Here is a 12989-nt window from a genome sequence, read left to right on the forward strand (position 1 = left end):
TTGTTCCAGAGCTCGTTCCTTCTGGTCTTGTGTATAGACCGGTAGTCTAGCAGTTAATATCCTTTCATCACCTTGTCTGTCACAGTTCTCAATCAGGCAAGACATGAACCAAGGCCGTCGTGAGGTCTCTCTATAATTTGGAATCTAGCAATCTTTACATTTGGTATACAAGTCAACCATTATTGTTCCATCATCGAAACCACCAATTCACCTGCGACAAGTCAGTAAACGCCAGACAACCAAATCAATCACCACCACTCACCGAAGCAGTAACACCCTCCCCAATGCCTTTAATGCTATGCCACCACCCCTTGGGAATAAACAGGCCATCGCCCGCACCCAGCAGCGCCTCATACCCCTTCTCTGCAGGCGTGTCCCAAACCATTTGATCCAGCAACACCCGCTCTCTCCCCTGCATCATCTCCTCTCCCCGAAACGCCGCTGCTTCCCGATTTCCACTCTTCCCCAGCTCCCGTCTCACACTCCCAAACAGAGCCTGCCCTTCCACAGGAGGGAGCAGCCGCACAACCTTCTGTCCCGCCAGCTGGACAAAGAGATTCGGATTCGGATCACGGTGTAGCGGTGTGTATGTAGGCGGGTATCCAATCCACAGGTTTGTATCGTACACATCGCCCTTGCCAGCCTGCGCCACGATGTCGGGCGTGGGCAGATCCTGGCACAGGGTCGAAGGGAGATCGAGGAGCTGGCATTGGGCGAGATAGAGACGCGTGGTTTGCGGAGATGCCTCGGCGAGATGGAGCCAGTCTAGGAAGAGGGAGAGAGGCGCGTGGAAGTGTCGGAAGCTCAGCTCGTCGGTTGTCTCGGTGGGTTGCTCGGTGAGCTCGAGAGGCACGACCGCGTCGCCGCCATGGGTGCGCAGGTATTCTGTGTTTAGACGAGGTGGACCTGGGTCGCTTGGGTTGAACCAGCGTGTCGTTGCGGGTAGGGATCGGAAGTGCGAGCGTGGGAGGATGGCGGGTTGTTCGGGGTTGAAGCTGGTCTGGCGGAAGGTGTTGACGCTGCCATCGTGGAGGACGTCGAGGGGGCGGTAGGATCGGGGGGTGGAGGTGGCAAAATGACGATAGCAAGAGTTACGGGAGAGTCGAGGGTTGACTCGGCCGGATCGAAGAATGGGCCATTGCTGGAAGGTCATCAGAGAGGTGTTGAAGATGAAAAGAAGCGACTGGAGTGGATCCCGGGGAAACCGCTGATCCCCTGCTTCGTTATTCACATCTCCGATTGATTATAATTGTTTGCAGCTCTATTTGTTTGCATTGTTCCTTGGAGGATCGAACTTGATTATTATCTTGTCCGGTCTTATTGAAAAATACTATTTTGCGCTAGACGATGCATCCTCAGAACTTGTCTGTGGCACAACCGAGGTTTCCCCTCACGCGCTCGGGAACTATAAACCTACGCTTCTCGACTTCAGTGCTCAGACCTGATCATTAGCATTATTCAAGCCCACTGACTCGCTCTGTCTTCAAACCTTGTCGGGACCAAACATATTGGTAGAATTATCGACTAAGACCAGAATTTGTTCTAGGGCTAGCATGTAACTTGCCCTTCCATGATGTGATAGATTTAACAGATTGAATAGTACAATACTAAGGCCAGAAACATTCTCGTCATTAGTCAAGTGAGAAGGGTTTGTGCTGTGCGGCGCACAGTGACAAGCTTTACACCCAGCCTTTGTGGATATGACCGACCCAGTGCTTCCGGTGGCGGACTCGAGCTATAGCCTCAAACAACCATGGACAACCTGCCCGCCGACCCGAGTGATCGTAATACATATGCGAATCATAACATGCACTACATATGGTTGGCCCCCTTCGCCATAGTAAACAAACGCGTCTCCTCCGTCTCGATATTTCCATAGCGCAAGTTTATTTTATTCGATTATCAACAACCATCAATCTAACTCACTTTTAACTTGGCCCATCCCCAAGTCGGACCCCCAATAGCTGGGCCCACAACCGTGTTGGCTGGGGCTCCGACTGGGACACTGTAGATAGTTACCAGCTCGGTGGGTCCGATCTAGGCACAGTCGCATGTGTTTCCGGTTAGCTGCCGGGCGCCGCGGTTGGAGTGGGTCTGACCGACCCCGAAATGGGGGAACACAAACCGGCCGAGGTAACCGACAGTTCTTATAGAAAGGGGATTCATCTACCCCGTCAGTTTGCAACTGCCCATCCATCCAAGATGCCCTCCTCTCTTGCATCTATCCACAAGCGTCATGCATACGGCAAAGACGGCCACACCTACTACCCCGTGCTCATCGTTGGCGCGGGCGAGTCCGGGGTCGCCATGGGCTGCCGTTTGAAAGAAGCGCTAGGCACCGATCAGTTTCGCATTTTCGATCGCCAGTCGGGGATTGGGGGTACATGGTGGATTAACCGCTATCCCGGTGCGGCGTGCGATATGTATGCCATGCCCCTCTCTCTTCAAACTAACTGCGAGGCTGGATTCTAACAATCTGGCAGCCCGGCGATTTTCTACTCGTTTTCGTTCTGTCCCAAGAAGAATTGGACCACGCTGCACCCGTCCGGCCCGGAAATTGCTCAGTACCTGGCCGAGGTCTGCGAGGAGTACCAAATTGTCGACAAGATCCAGCTCAACACCGACGTCAAGCTGATCAGATGGATTGAAGCTGACGAGGAATGGGAGGTCACTCTGTCACACTTGGTTCCTGGCACCGGTGATTTGGCATCATATGAGCGCGACGCCCGAGCCGCCAGCGATGGCCCGCACAGCGTCTATGTCAAAGAAGAGATCGTGCGAGCGAAGGTCGTGGTCAGCGGTGTTGGCGGCTTGGTCGAGCCCAAGCAATGGCCACAGGATATTCCCGGCTTGGAAACCTTTGAAGGCGAAACCATGCACACGGCTCGATGGGACGAGAGCATCGACCTAAAGAACAAGGATGTGATCATGGTGGGCTCCGGCTGCAGTGCCGCCCAAGTCGTCCCCGAGATCGTGAAAGATGTCCGCTCTGTCACCCAAATCATGCGCACGCCTCCCTGGGTGCAGCCAGACTTGCTCACTCCTGATGCGCTGACGAGATATGAAAAATTGATGCCCAAGCTGGCGACTTACATCCCGGGACTGGCGCGATTTGTGCGGTACCAGATGTTCTGGGGCTGCGAGAAGGTTTTCTTCGATATTTTCAGCGAGAAACCTAAGAGTCGTCAGGTACTGCGGCCGCGGCGTGAAAAGAAGTTCCTGGATCATATGCGCCACCTTGCGCCAGAGAAATACCACGAGATCCTGACGCCCAACTACAGCATGGGCTGTAAACGGCGCATTATCGGCGGGGGATGGTATCGCAGCCTGAATGCACCGAATGCCGAGCTAACGACTCAGCCGCTGACTCGCGTGCACGCGAAAAGCGTCACGATCGGTCCGGGCAGTCTCTACCCACCCAATACCACCACCAGCTTGGCAGACAAAGCCCGCGAGATCCCCGCCGACGTGATCATCCTGGCGAATGGCTTCTCAACGAATGTATGGCTGCATCCGCTGCGGGTGATCGGCCGAGGAAACAAAGACCTCTGGGATCTCTGGGACGAGCGTGGAGGTGCCCAGGCATACCAGGGTATTGTCATGGATCACGCTCCGAACTTCTTTATGCTCTTTGGTCCGAACACGGGGACTGGCCATACAAGTGTGATTTTCGCGACGGAGAACGCGGTCAATTACTCGCTGCAATTCATCAAACCTATCCTGAACGGCGAGGTGAGCTCGTATGAGATTAAGGAGGAGGCCGAGCGCGAGTGGACACAGAAACTGCAGGCTCAGTTGCAAAAGACCGTGTTCCGGAAGGGAAATTGCTCGAGTTGGTACATCACCGCTGACGGCTGGAACTCAAGCACGTATCCGTATGTTTCCCTTACCCTTTCATCTCATCTCAAACTCCACTTAACAACTCCTCCAGATACTCTCAAGTCCACTACTGGTGGCGCTGCACATTCCCCTACTGGCGCGACTGGAATGCAAAACTCACAAAGAAGGGAAAGACCCTGCAGATAATCCGCCGGGTTGTCCGAGCTTTCACTCTCGTTGCCATGTATGTGGGACTTATGTGGCTTCGACGGAACCCACAGGGACGAAACCAGTTGGTGCAGGCGATGTTGGCGAGCAAGGAGTGGGCATTGTCGACGGTGCAGAAGTTTTTGGGAGCTCGTTGATTCTGTTATTTAGAAGATTGTATAATTGCCGTAGGCAGCACCATCAATCACCACCCTAATGTCTGACGAGAGCTATGGCTAAATTAGTTACCGACTATAAAAGACGGGAAACGACTAATAGTAGCGTTTCACTCACGGAATGGCCGCCTAGTATGTATGTTCCAAAAAGAGAACGATTTGGGGCTATCTTTAAACTATATACCAAACCATATCCAAGCCGTCTGCCACAGTCTTCATGCACCGAACTAAAGATAAAATTTCCACAATTTGCTGCTTTGTACTACTTACATATCTTATATCTTGCAATATTCGACGACTAGAGCTCTCATAGCTCTGAATTAGAGAGAACCAGCCAACCAGGGTCCAGGCAATGCGCTGAGTAAGCCGAGTCCGGGGGACACGGAAAACCCCGCGAGAGCAGGGAATTTCTCCGCACTTCTCTTCCCCGTTGCCAGTACCCAGAACCCTCATATACCTGCGCATTCAGCACGGCATGGCTTCAGAGTCGCCGCAAATTGACCAGACTCCGCCACAGACTGGTCCGGGCGACCAGATCACCACACCAGGCGCAGACGTGGCCAAGAGAAAGGCGGAACAGACCAACGGAACGGGTCACACACGCCCAAAGCGGAATCGCTACATTTCCATCGCATGGTACGACTTGGCTTGATCTGACTTCCCATACATTTCCCGTCCGGTGCCGCTGTGCGTTGGGCTAGTCTCCCGCTTATTTGCAAGCGCCCTCATTCTGCGGACTTTCTTCCCATACTACTTACTCTCTTGTGCGGAATGGCTTCGGGCTAACCCGCGATCGGCTATTGATATAGCAACGAATGCAAGCGCCGCAAAATCAAGTGCAATGGCCAGGTACCTTGCCAACGGTGCGGGCATCTGAATCTCGAATGTATGCGCTATATTATGATTCCATAATGTTCTTGCCACTCTGACTCTCTTCGCTCCAGGCCGGTATGCGCCGAACTGCTGCAACAATAATTTCAAGGACTCGGAGTAAGTCTATAGATCCCGCGCTATTCGCATCAATTCATGTTCTGGATAGGGAATTCCGGTCCATGACAGACCAAATCACCACGCTACAGGACCAGGTGAACAATCTTTTCACCAATCTCAACGACCTTCGCACCCACAGGCCCACATTTGAGCCTCCGCCATTCGACCAGTTCGCGCGTGAGGGCTCACAGTCTGTTTTCACCCCACTGCATTCCGGTGTACCGAAGTCTCGGTCACGCCACCCGCGCTTTCACGGCCCGACGAGTTCGGCTTTCAACTTCGACGTCGCCAAATTCAGCCTGCAGAATATGGGGATCACCCCGGCAGAGGACGGTCTGCCGGACGACTTGACTACTGCGCATGTCACGCCTTCTGGCTCGCCGCCACCGCACCTGGGAACTCTTGTCCCTACTATTCATCCGTCCAAGGATCCAATATGGAGTATTCGACGAGATGAAGCTCTGCGATTGTGCAAGGTCTATGAGGAGGAGATTGGGATCATGTATCCCGTGGTGGACATCAACCAGATCACCCATCAGGTTAACCTATTGTATACATTTATGGAGGCCGCCACACGCACAGGATTCGCGCAACAGGGTCTCCCGGGCTCCGATGGCCTCAATGACGACAGCACAGTTCTTTTGAAACTGATCCTAGCTACTACGCTCGTCGTGGAGGCCGGTGGGCAAAGCGAGCTTGGCACCCGACTGTACCTCAGCGTCAAACCGGTCATTGAATCGAAGCTATGGGAGCCACATGATATCAAAAACATCCAACTGTTCTCAATCGTCGTATGTGATATGATCTTGGCTGTGATCAATTTTACGATCTCACTGACACTTTCCCCCAGGCGACCTACCATTTCCACACTGATGATGATTCCATGGCCTATCGGGTCATTGGTCTCGCTGCGCGCATGTGTCTGGAGATGGGACTGCACCGTAGAGATGCTTTGTTGAAATCATTCCCGAATGAGGACCAGTGGACGGGCGTGAACCGGATCTTCTGGTCGGTTTACAGCTTAGACAGGCGGTGGAGTCTGGGAACAGGATTGCCATTCGTCATCCAGGATGAGGATATCGACCCCAATTTGCCGGAGCCGGTAGGAGTTGTCCCATTTACCTTGAGAACTCTGGTTGACTGTCGAACAGGACAATTCGCTGCCGTATCTGCGATGTATGATCCCGTACAACCGGATCAGCTCCAAGATATGGTATTCCGGGCTAGGCTCCGAAGGAACGACGGACATCCGCCGCGACGAGATTGGCTACCTGGATTACCAAGTGTTGCAATGGTACAAGCAAGTACCAGATGATCTCAAGTTCTATCCTGCGGAATCGCCCAAGAACAACGATTCGGTCAGCCGGGGTATGAGGCGCCTGCGTGTGCTTCTGTACTTACGCATGAACCAGCTGCGAATTCTCATTTATCGCCCTGTGATGCATTCCGGGGCTAGCATCGCAGAAGATCGAGGCCACGCACAGACTGTGGTGGATGTTGCTAAGGATACAGTTCGTGTTCTGACTCGCCTGAACCAAATGTCGGATATCTACCGCACGCAGCAAGTTACCTTCAACTATTTCCTGGTTGCGGCATTGGCGGTGCTTTTCCTTGCCGTGTGCCACGCGCCGTCCGATTTCAACCGGCAGGTACGCGATGAGTTCTACATGGCGCTGGACCTGATCAATGGCTTCAGTACCAAGTCATACGTGTCCAAACGGCTGTGGAAGACTATCAAGGGGCTACGCAAGATTGGAGAGAAGCTAGGTGTTCTGGCTCGTCCTTTTGGTGGCGACACCAACGACCCTCATTCAACCGCGGCGGTGGCCATGGCCGGTCTGGCAGGCCACTCGATCGAGGACCTGTCCGTGTATGGACCTATGAATGGAGTCAACGAGCTCGGCAACAGCCCGTTGAATGGCCTGCAGATGAGTCACGAACTAACGAATCTCTTCGAGGCCGTCGGTGCATTTGGCAACTTCATGCCGCCGACCACCGGACCGGATGGGATCCATGGCTTTGTCGGAACCGATGGAGAAATCCAAAATACCGGAGAAGGGCTGTCGGGAATTCTAGGCGACGAGGGCGAGTTTGCTCGGGTGATCCGAGACCTGTTTTGAATATTTGCGGTCTGTTTGTACATACTACGTATACTTCTTCGGTGTAGATCACATGCACGTGACTGGCAGTCACTCGTTCGTCGCTCGGCTTGCGCTTTCTTTCTCCGAACAACGTCCCCCTCCAAGTCCACACCTGAAGACAGAAGCCATCACCGAATAGACCGCTTGATGTGAGGAAGGCACCTCTTGAAATCTCTTTTTGTCTCCTTCTGCCAATACAATCCTGCTTGGGGGCAGCTCCCACTTGATCCGATCGACACCCCGCGATACGGGCTCATGTTATCGACCGAGGACGACAGCCAGTGAGATTGAATCCTATTCGACATTCCAGTGCGTGCCTTATCTTCTGGTTCTTGATTCAGTCGATACTGATCAACGGTGGGGTCAGTTTTCGATACCCCGGTCTCGAACTTTTTTTCGCATCGCACAACCTCCCCTCCTGCCCGCACTGTGGTGCCATGCCTAGCCAGTTTCTATCCTGATTTTCGACCACACTACCTCCCGAACACCCATACCTTTCTTTCCGGCCTTCAATCCTCGTCCAAGGGGCTACCACGCAGCAATAACCGACCCCCTCCTCTCCCGCGTGACGAGGTCACTTCCTCGTGGCCGATTACCCCGGAGATTTCCACCCACAATCTCGGCAACGTGTCGAGAGAGACAGGTTCGGCGTTGGCCGACGGCCTTGATAGGCTTGATCTGAGCCAACTGTCTGAATCAACGCTGTCGTCGTCCGTGTCGGCTTCGTTCGACATGTCGTCGTCGGAAGGTGCGCCGGAGTCGTGGATCTCCTCGTTCTGCTCGTTGATGGGTCACGAGTTCTTCGCGGAAGTGTCGGAGGACTTCATTGAAGATGACTTCAACCTCACGGGCCTGCAGTCCCAGGTGCCTATGTACAAAGAGGCCCTGGAGATGATCCTGGACGTCGAGCCGGAGGAGGACGAGGAGGAAGAAGAGGAAGAAGAAGAGGAGGACGATGATGATGATGTGCTGGGCGATGATCGTCCACCTGGGTACCGGAGGGCTGGCGAACGGCGACACGCCCGCGTGGCAAGCGATCTGAGTGTCATTGAGAGCTCTGCCGAGCTTCTGTACGGTCTCATCCACCAACGGTACATCACATCGCGGCCAGGAATTCAGCAGATGCTGGAGAAATACGAGATGCAGCATTTTGGTGTCTGTCCGCGCACCAATTGCAACGGATGCAAGGTTCTCCCCGTGGGCCGGTCCGACACTCCCGGCCAGGAAACCGTCAAGCTCTTCTGTCCCGGCTGCCAGGACCTCTACACGCCTCCCAACAGCCGCTTCCACTCAGTCGACGGGGCCTTCTTCGGCACGACCTTTGGATGCCTGTTCTTCATGACCTTCCCAGACCTCGATATCGGCCCACGCCTCGACACGTCACTGTCTGTAGTGTCGCCAACACAACCCGTCAGCCAATCCCGATCTTCGTCTCTCGTCCGCACCATCGCCGCCATCCGGGAGTCGCCCGAGCCAGTAGACCAACCACTGGAGATCAACGGCATGCGCACGGCGAACTTCTCCACAGGTCTCGGGCGAGGAAAGCTCTACGAACCGCGCATCTACGGCTTCCGCGTCTCAGAATTTTCGCGTTCCGGGCCACGCATGAAATGGCTCCGCATGAAGCCGCGCGATGTCCGCGAGCTGGACGAATACACTCGCCGCGAAGAATTGACCGCTATTCACGAGAAGAAAGCCCAGGACGCTCGCGACCGCGCCGCAGCAGCAATCGCCGCAGACAAGGACGGCGACACAGAAATGAACGCCGACCAGCCGCAAGATGCACAGATCGCCGGTCGGAAAAAGGCACCTATGCGGCGGCGACGAAAGGCTGCTGGCGAAGCATAATTCCCTTATTCATATCGAACAGCAGTGCCAGTGACGGACTCACATCTTCCAGACGGTGTTTTCTTCCCAGCGAGGTGTTCTTCTCTTTTGTTTTCATGTTTCTGGTTTTGACATTGTTTTTCTCGCCCCCTGTGATGTAACTAAAGAACATATGCTAAATTGGGGTTATGGGCTGGAACGGGATGGGATGGGATCGACTGCCAAATCGGTTGTGAGTGGATCGGGCAGGCAGATTTGAATTCGATGGGTCTGATGGACGGATGGCTGGACAGAGGCTTGACGACGATGCTGCTTTATGATCGAATTGACACGTTATTATCATTATACAGAGTATCTTGTCTAGGAGTTCTTGATTTGATTTGCATGTCTCTTCTTGCGTGAGCTATCTTTCTTTCTTGCATGGTACTAAATTCCTATCAAACCTCAAATCTACAATTTCAATGTCAATTTAATCCATGGCTGTTACCCCAATTCAAAAAAGGAAAAAAGCCCTATTTCCGCTCCATCTGCCTTCAAATCTGGCCAAGTGTGCTATGTACTATGTACCTCACAGGTGAACGTGGATGTACACGACGAAAGTCGAGTACACAGTATCCACCTCCTACCCCCTGCTCCCCCTTCCCCTTGTCCTACCTTGCACAGCAGACTCAAAACTCGTCCTAGCGAAGGATCTGTCTAGATCTCTATTTCTATCTGTGCTTCAGTCTAGCATTTGTTCTATATTTACCTCGTTGTGTCTCTCCTGTGTCTTAAACTGAACTTTGACGGCAAAAAGTATAATGTATAGTGTGTGTCGAATACTGAGACTGCTGATTATCAACACGATATATATGACAGGGGGATTTGGTGAAGTCAAGTCTGACGATGGAACATCGATTCGACCACTTTTTGGCCCTGATAGCCAGAAGGTGACATTGCCAGTTGAATCTTAAAGCTGATACATACAAATATATATAATCTATCAAACTTGGTGGCCACCGCAGTGTAAAAAGGCCGAATTTTATGAGCTATTAATATGAAACAAGCAGACATGCCTGACTGAAAAAAAACCACGCCGTCACAGTCCCACTCTAGCCCACATAGATACATAGGCTTCCCTTCTGCGATCTAAATAGCTTTATCATCATCATCCATGATCGTCAGTAGTCCTCAAATCCACATCTCCATCCTCATCGCTCCCGCTTTTCCGTGTTCGGTCTTGATTAGTCAATCGCGTTGGTTTCCTCTGAAGGAATATCCTGCAGCGACGATCACCAACTAAGAAGCTCTAAAAAGAGGGCAAACAATATGACCTCTACTGACCGCCTAGTGTCATTGACTATCATGGTTGACTTGGTGAGACAGGAACAATGTTGACCCAATGACGCGCGCGAAACGAACTGCCTTTACTTAGAGTGGGCCGTTGGGTCAAGGACAGCTACCTATTCGGGGTTGTGACGATCGCGACTTACCGCGAGGCACTTTTAGTATGGCCCTGGAAACCATGCAAAATCAAAGGTTGATTTGGAGCTTCTAAAAATAATAAATACGAATGATTCACATCCACCAGGCAACCAAAGCGCTACGTGAGACATGAATGGCGCCTTCCGACCCAATGATTGCAGAATCAACATGTGCACGCATACAGAGCCAATCCCCAATCAGTCTGGCATATGCACGGATTGTTATCTGATCCTAAGACACTATCTACATGGATGAATCCATAATTCGCACTATATCACATTTGTTATTGTCTCCACGACACGGATCGAATTGCATGTTGGCGCTAATCAATCATAGCCAGGCGCTCGAAGGTACCTTCAGAGCGAATCCTACTCATTCCTTTTCGGTTCTGGCGCTCAACTTGGCGCCCCAAAATAGATTAAAAAAAGAAACAGCAGGTTAGTTCACGCCGTCACACCGGAAAATCAATAGTCTCTCTTCTCTGCATCCACCCGAGCGCCATGCAGAATGCGGAGTGGCCACGGAGTCTACGTCCAGTCTGGTTAGCGTGCTTGCGTATCCCGAGTCTAGCAGGGGGAATACAGTTATAATTCACCCAGGGGCGGGGTGATTGCCCAGCGTGCACTTGGGGAGGGTTCATAGTGGGAATACGCAGGGGTTTGAACCGGAGTCAGAACACTAAGTCAGTAGGGCCGACGCCTCAGTTACATGCATACACTATCGCAATAGTGCACCTGCACATATGGAATACTGTGCCCGACCGCTCGGCAACATTAACCGAGACCCGTTCCGCCATGAATAGATAAGGTTTCAATGAAGCACACGGAGAAAAGGACAACCAGTCAAACACCCCTCCCCCCACTCGCATGGTCTTTCGCCCTCCCAGCAACCCCCAAGATAAGAGACAAGAGGCAGACACGCCAAGCCAATAGAGGGAAACCGCAACAATGCCACCTGCTCGCTCTGGCTCTTGTCCGTGGAGAATGAATTTGGCCGAAGCCGTGGCAGCCAAAAACGAGGGGTCGTGCACGCCCCCGGGGCCCCTTTCCTTGGTTGGGGTGCCTTTTTGAACGGAGTTAAGCGTTATTTACGGAGTACAGTTGACCTAGCTAAGTTACCACCTCATGCAGAGAGGGGTGAATACTCACTGAGAGGCGGCTCTTGCTCCGACTCGGATCAGGCGGAACAGTGCCAATACGAATAGTGGTAGTGAAAAAGTATATTCAACTCGCATTCGTATGCATCACCGCGTGAGTAATCGTATACGAGAGGCGCAGCAGCTCCTTACGACGCAATATTCCATCATCGGCCCATCGGCATCTCTCAGCACTGTAGGCAGAAACGAAACGAAAACCCAAGAACGCTGTACGCTTGGACCCTCAGGCCCCTGGTGCCGACGAGGATATTTCTTGGGGGGTTCTGAACGGAAACAAGCCGAGCACGATTGCGCACATTAATTGTCGTTCTGGGGGATAAATTAAATGGCGAATTCATACTAGATGAACGTTCAAAAAAAAAAAATGAAACCCGAAATTGGGATCGACTATCGTCACTACTCTTTTTCTAATGCTAAACTGCGCCCAGCGGCACATTGTTCCTGTGGGGGAAGGGCTAAGAAACACTGAAACGATAACCCCCATCCTTATTGCTGTCAAAGGAAACCCAAAAAGGGAAAGTAATTCGAACCGCCAACCAACGTGGATTGCGTGTTCTACACAGCCTGTCAGGTCCATTCCCTAAGGGGCCGGATATGCACGGCTGGGGCGCCTTATCCCGAGATTGGGGGCCGATGGAGAAAGGCACAAGGCTGATAAATTAGAGTGTGTCAAAACAAGTTAATGATTCCAGTTGTTGTGGCGGGAGACCGCAGTAAAACCGTGTACGCCCAGAGCACGGCCGGACATGATCCCACTAAGAGGGTTGATTATATACTGTGGATAAGAGGGGATTATCGTTTGTTGCCCTGTGGAGTAAAAGATCGAGCCAAGAAATATGAAGATCCATCAAAGCAGACCCATCAGGAGTACCGTAAAGAAAAACCGGAAGTTCGCCCCCAAACACCAAACAGTCCAAGAAATGAAGGAGAGAAGATTAAAACAAAACGCCAATTACAATGCCACTGTCTTGTCACACGTGGTTCGTACCCGCTCTGGCAGGCTGAAACGCTCAAAACGGAAAAAGGAAGAAAGGCAGAGAAGATCTCGGTCGGGGCTGAAAGAAGACGCAGCTCTCGGATAGTCTCAAGCCCGATCGCCCAACTGCTCAACATGGCAAGGACCCGCAAGGACCCGCCCGGGGACTCTAGCCGCCGAGACACCGAAGCGTCTCATGGCCGCAGATCATACTCGTACATCCCTGGGATGGA

General features: G+C 52.5%; 4 protein-coding genes across 4 annotated transcripts; 3 read left to right on the forward strand and 1 right to left on the reverse strand.

Annotated features, from left to right (window-relative positions):
* Positions 1–244: 244 nt before the first annotated feature.
* PFLUO_LOCUS8302 (uncharacterized protein) lies at positions 245–1153 on the reverse strand (the record flags this gene model as incomplete). Its single annotated transcript, XM_073786024.1, has 1 exon — positions 245–1153. The coding sequence occupies one exon, from the start codon at positions 1151–1153 to the stop codon at positions 245–247; it is 909 nt and encodes a 302-aa protein (XP_073642320.1).
* Positions 1154–2202: 1049 nt separating this feature from the next.
* PFLUO_LOCUS8303 (uncharacterized protein) lies at positions 2203–4184 on the forward strand (the record flags this gene model as incomplete). The annotated part of the gene is made up of 3 exons (XM_073786025.1): positions 2203–2423; positions 2484–3875; positions 3932–4184. The coding sequence occupies 3 exons, from the start codon at positions 2203–2205 to the stop codon at positions 4182–4184; spliced, it is 1866 nt and encodes a 621-aa protein (XP_073642321.1).
* A 493-nt stretch (positions 4185–4677) lies between these two features.
* On the forward strand, positions 4678–7312 carry PFLUO_LOCUS8304 (uncharacterized protein; the record flags this gene model as incomplete). Its single annotated transcript, XM_073786026.1, has 6 exons — positions 4678–4838; positions 5012–5088; positions 5147–5192; positions 5242–5983; positions 6043–6294; positions 6344–7312. The coding sequence occupies 6 exons, from the start codon at positions 4678–4680 to the stop codon at positions 7310–7312; spliced, it is 2247 nt and encodes a 748-aa protein (XP_073642322.1).
* A 753-nt stretch (positions 7313–8065) lies between these two features.
* On the forward strand, positions 8066–9181 carry PFLUO_LOCUS8305 (casein kinase 2 regulatory subunit; the record flags this gene model as incomplete). Its single annotated transcript, XM_073786027.1, has 1 exon — positions 8066–9181. The coding sequence occupies one exon, from the start codon at positions 8066–8068 to the stop codon at positions 9179–9181; it is 1116 nt and encodes a 371-aa protein (XP_073642323.1).
* Between the last annotated feature and the right edge of the window lie 3808 nt (positions 9182–12989).

Source organism: Penicillium psychrofluorescens, assembly GCF_964197705.1.
Source record: "Penicillium psychrofluorescens genome assembly, chromosome: 5".
In the NCBI taxonomy this organism is placed as follows: domain Eukaryota; kingdom Fungi; phylum Ascomycota; class Eurotiomycetes; order Eurotiales; family Aspergillaceae; genus Penicillium; species Penicillium psychrofluorescens.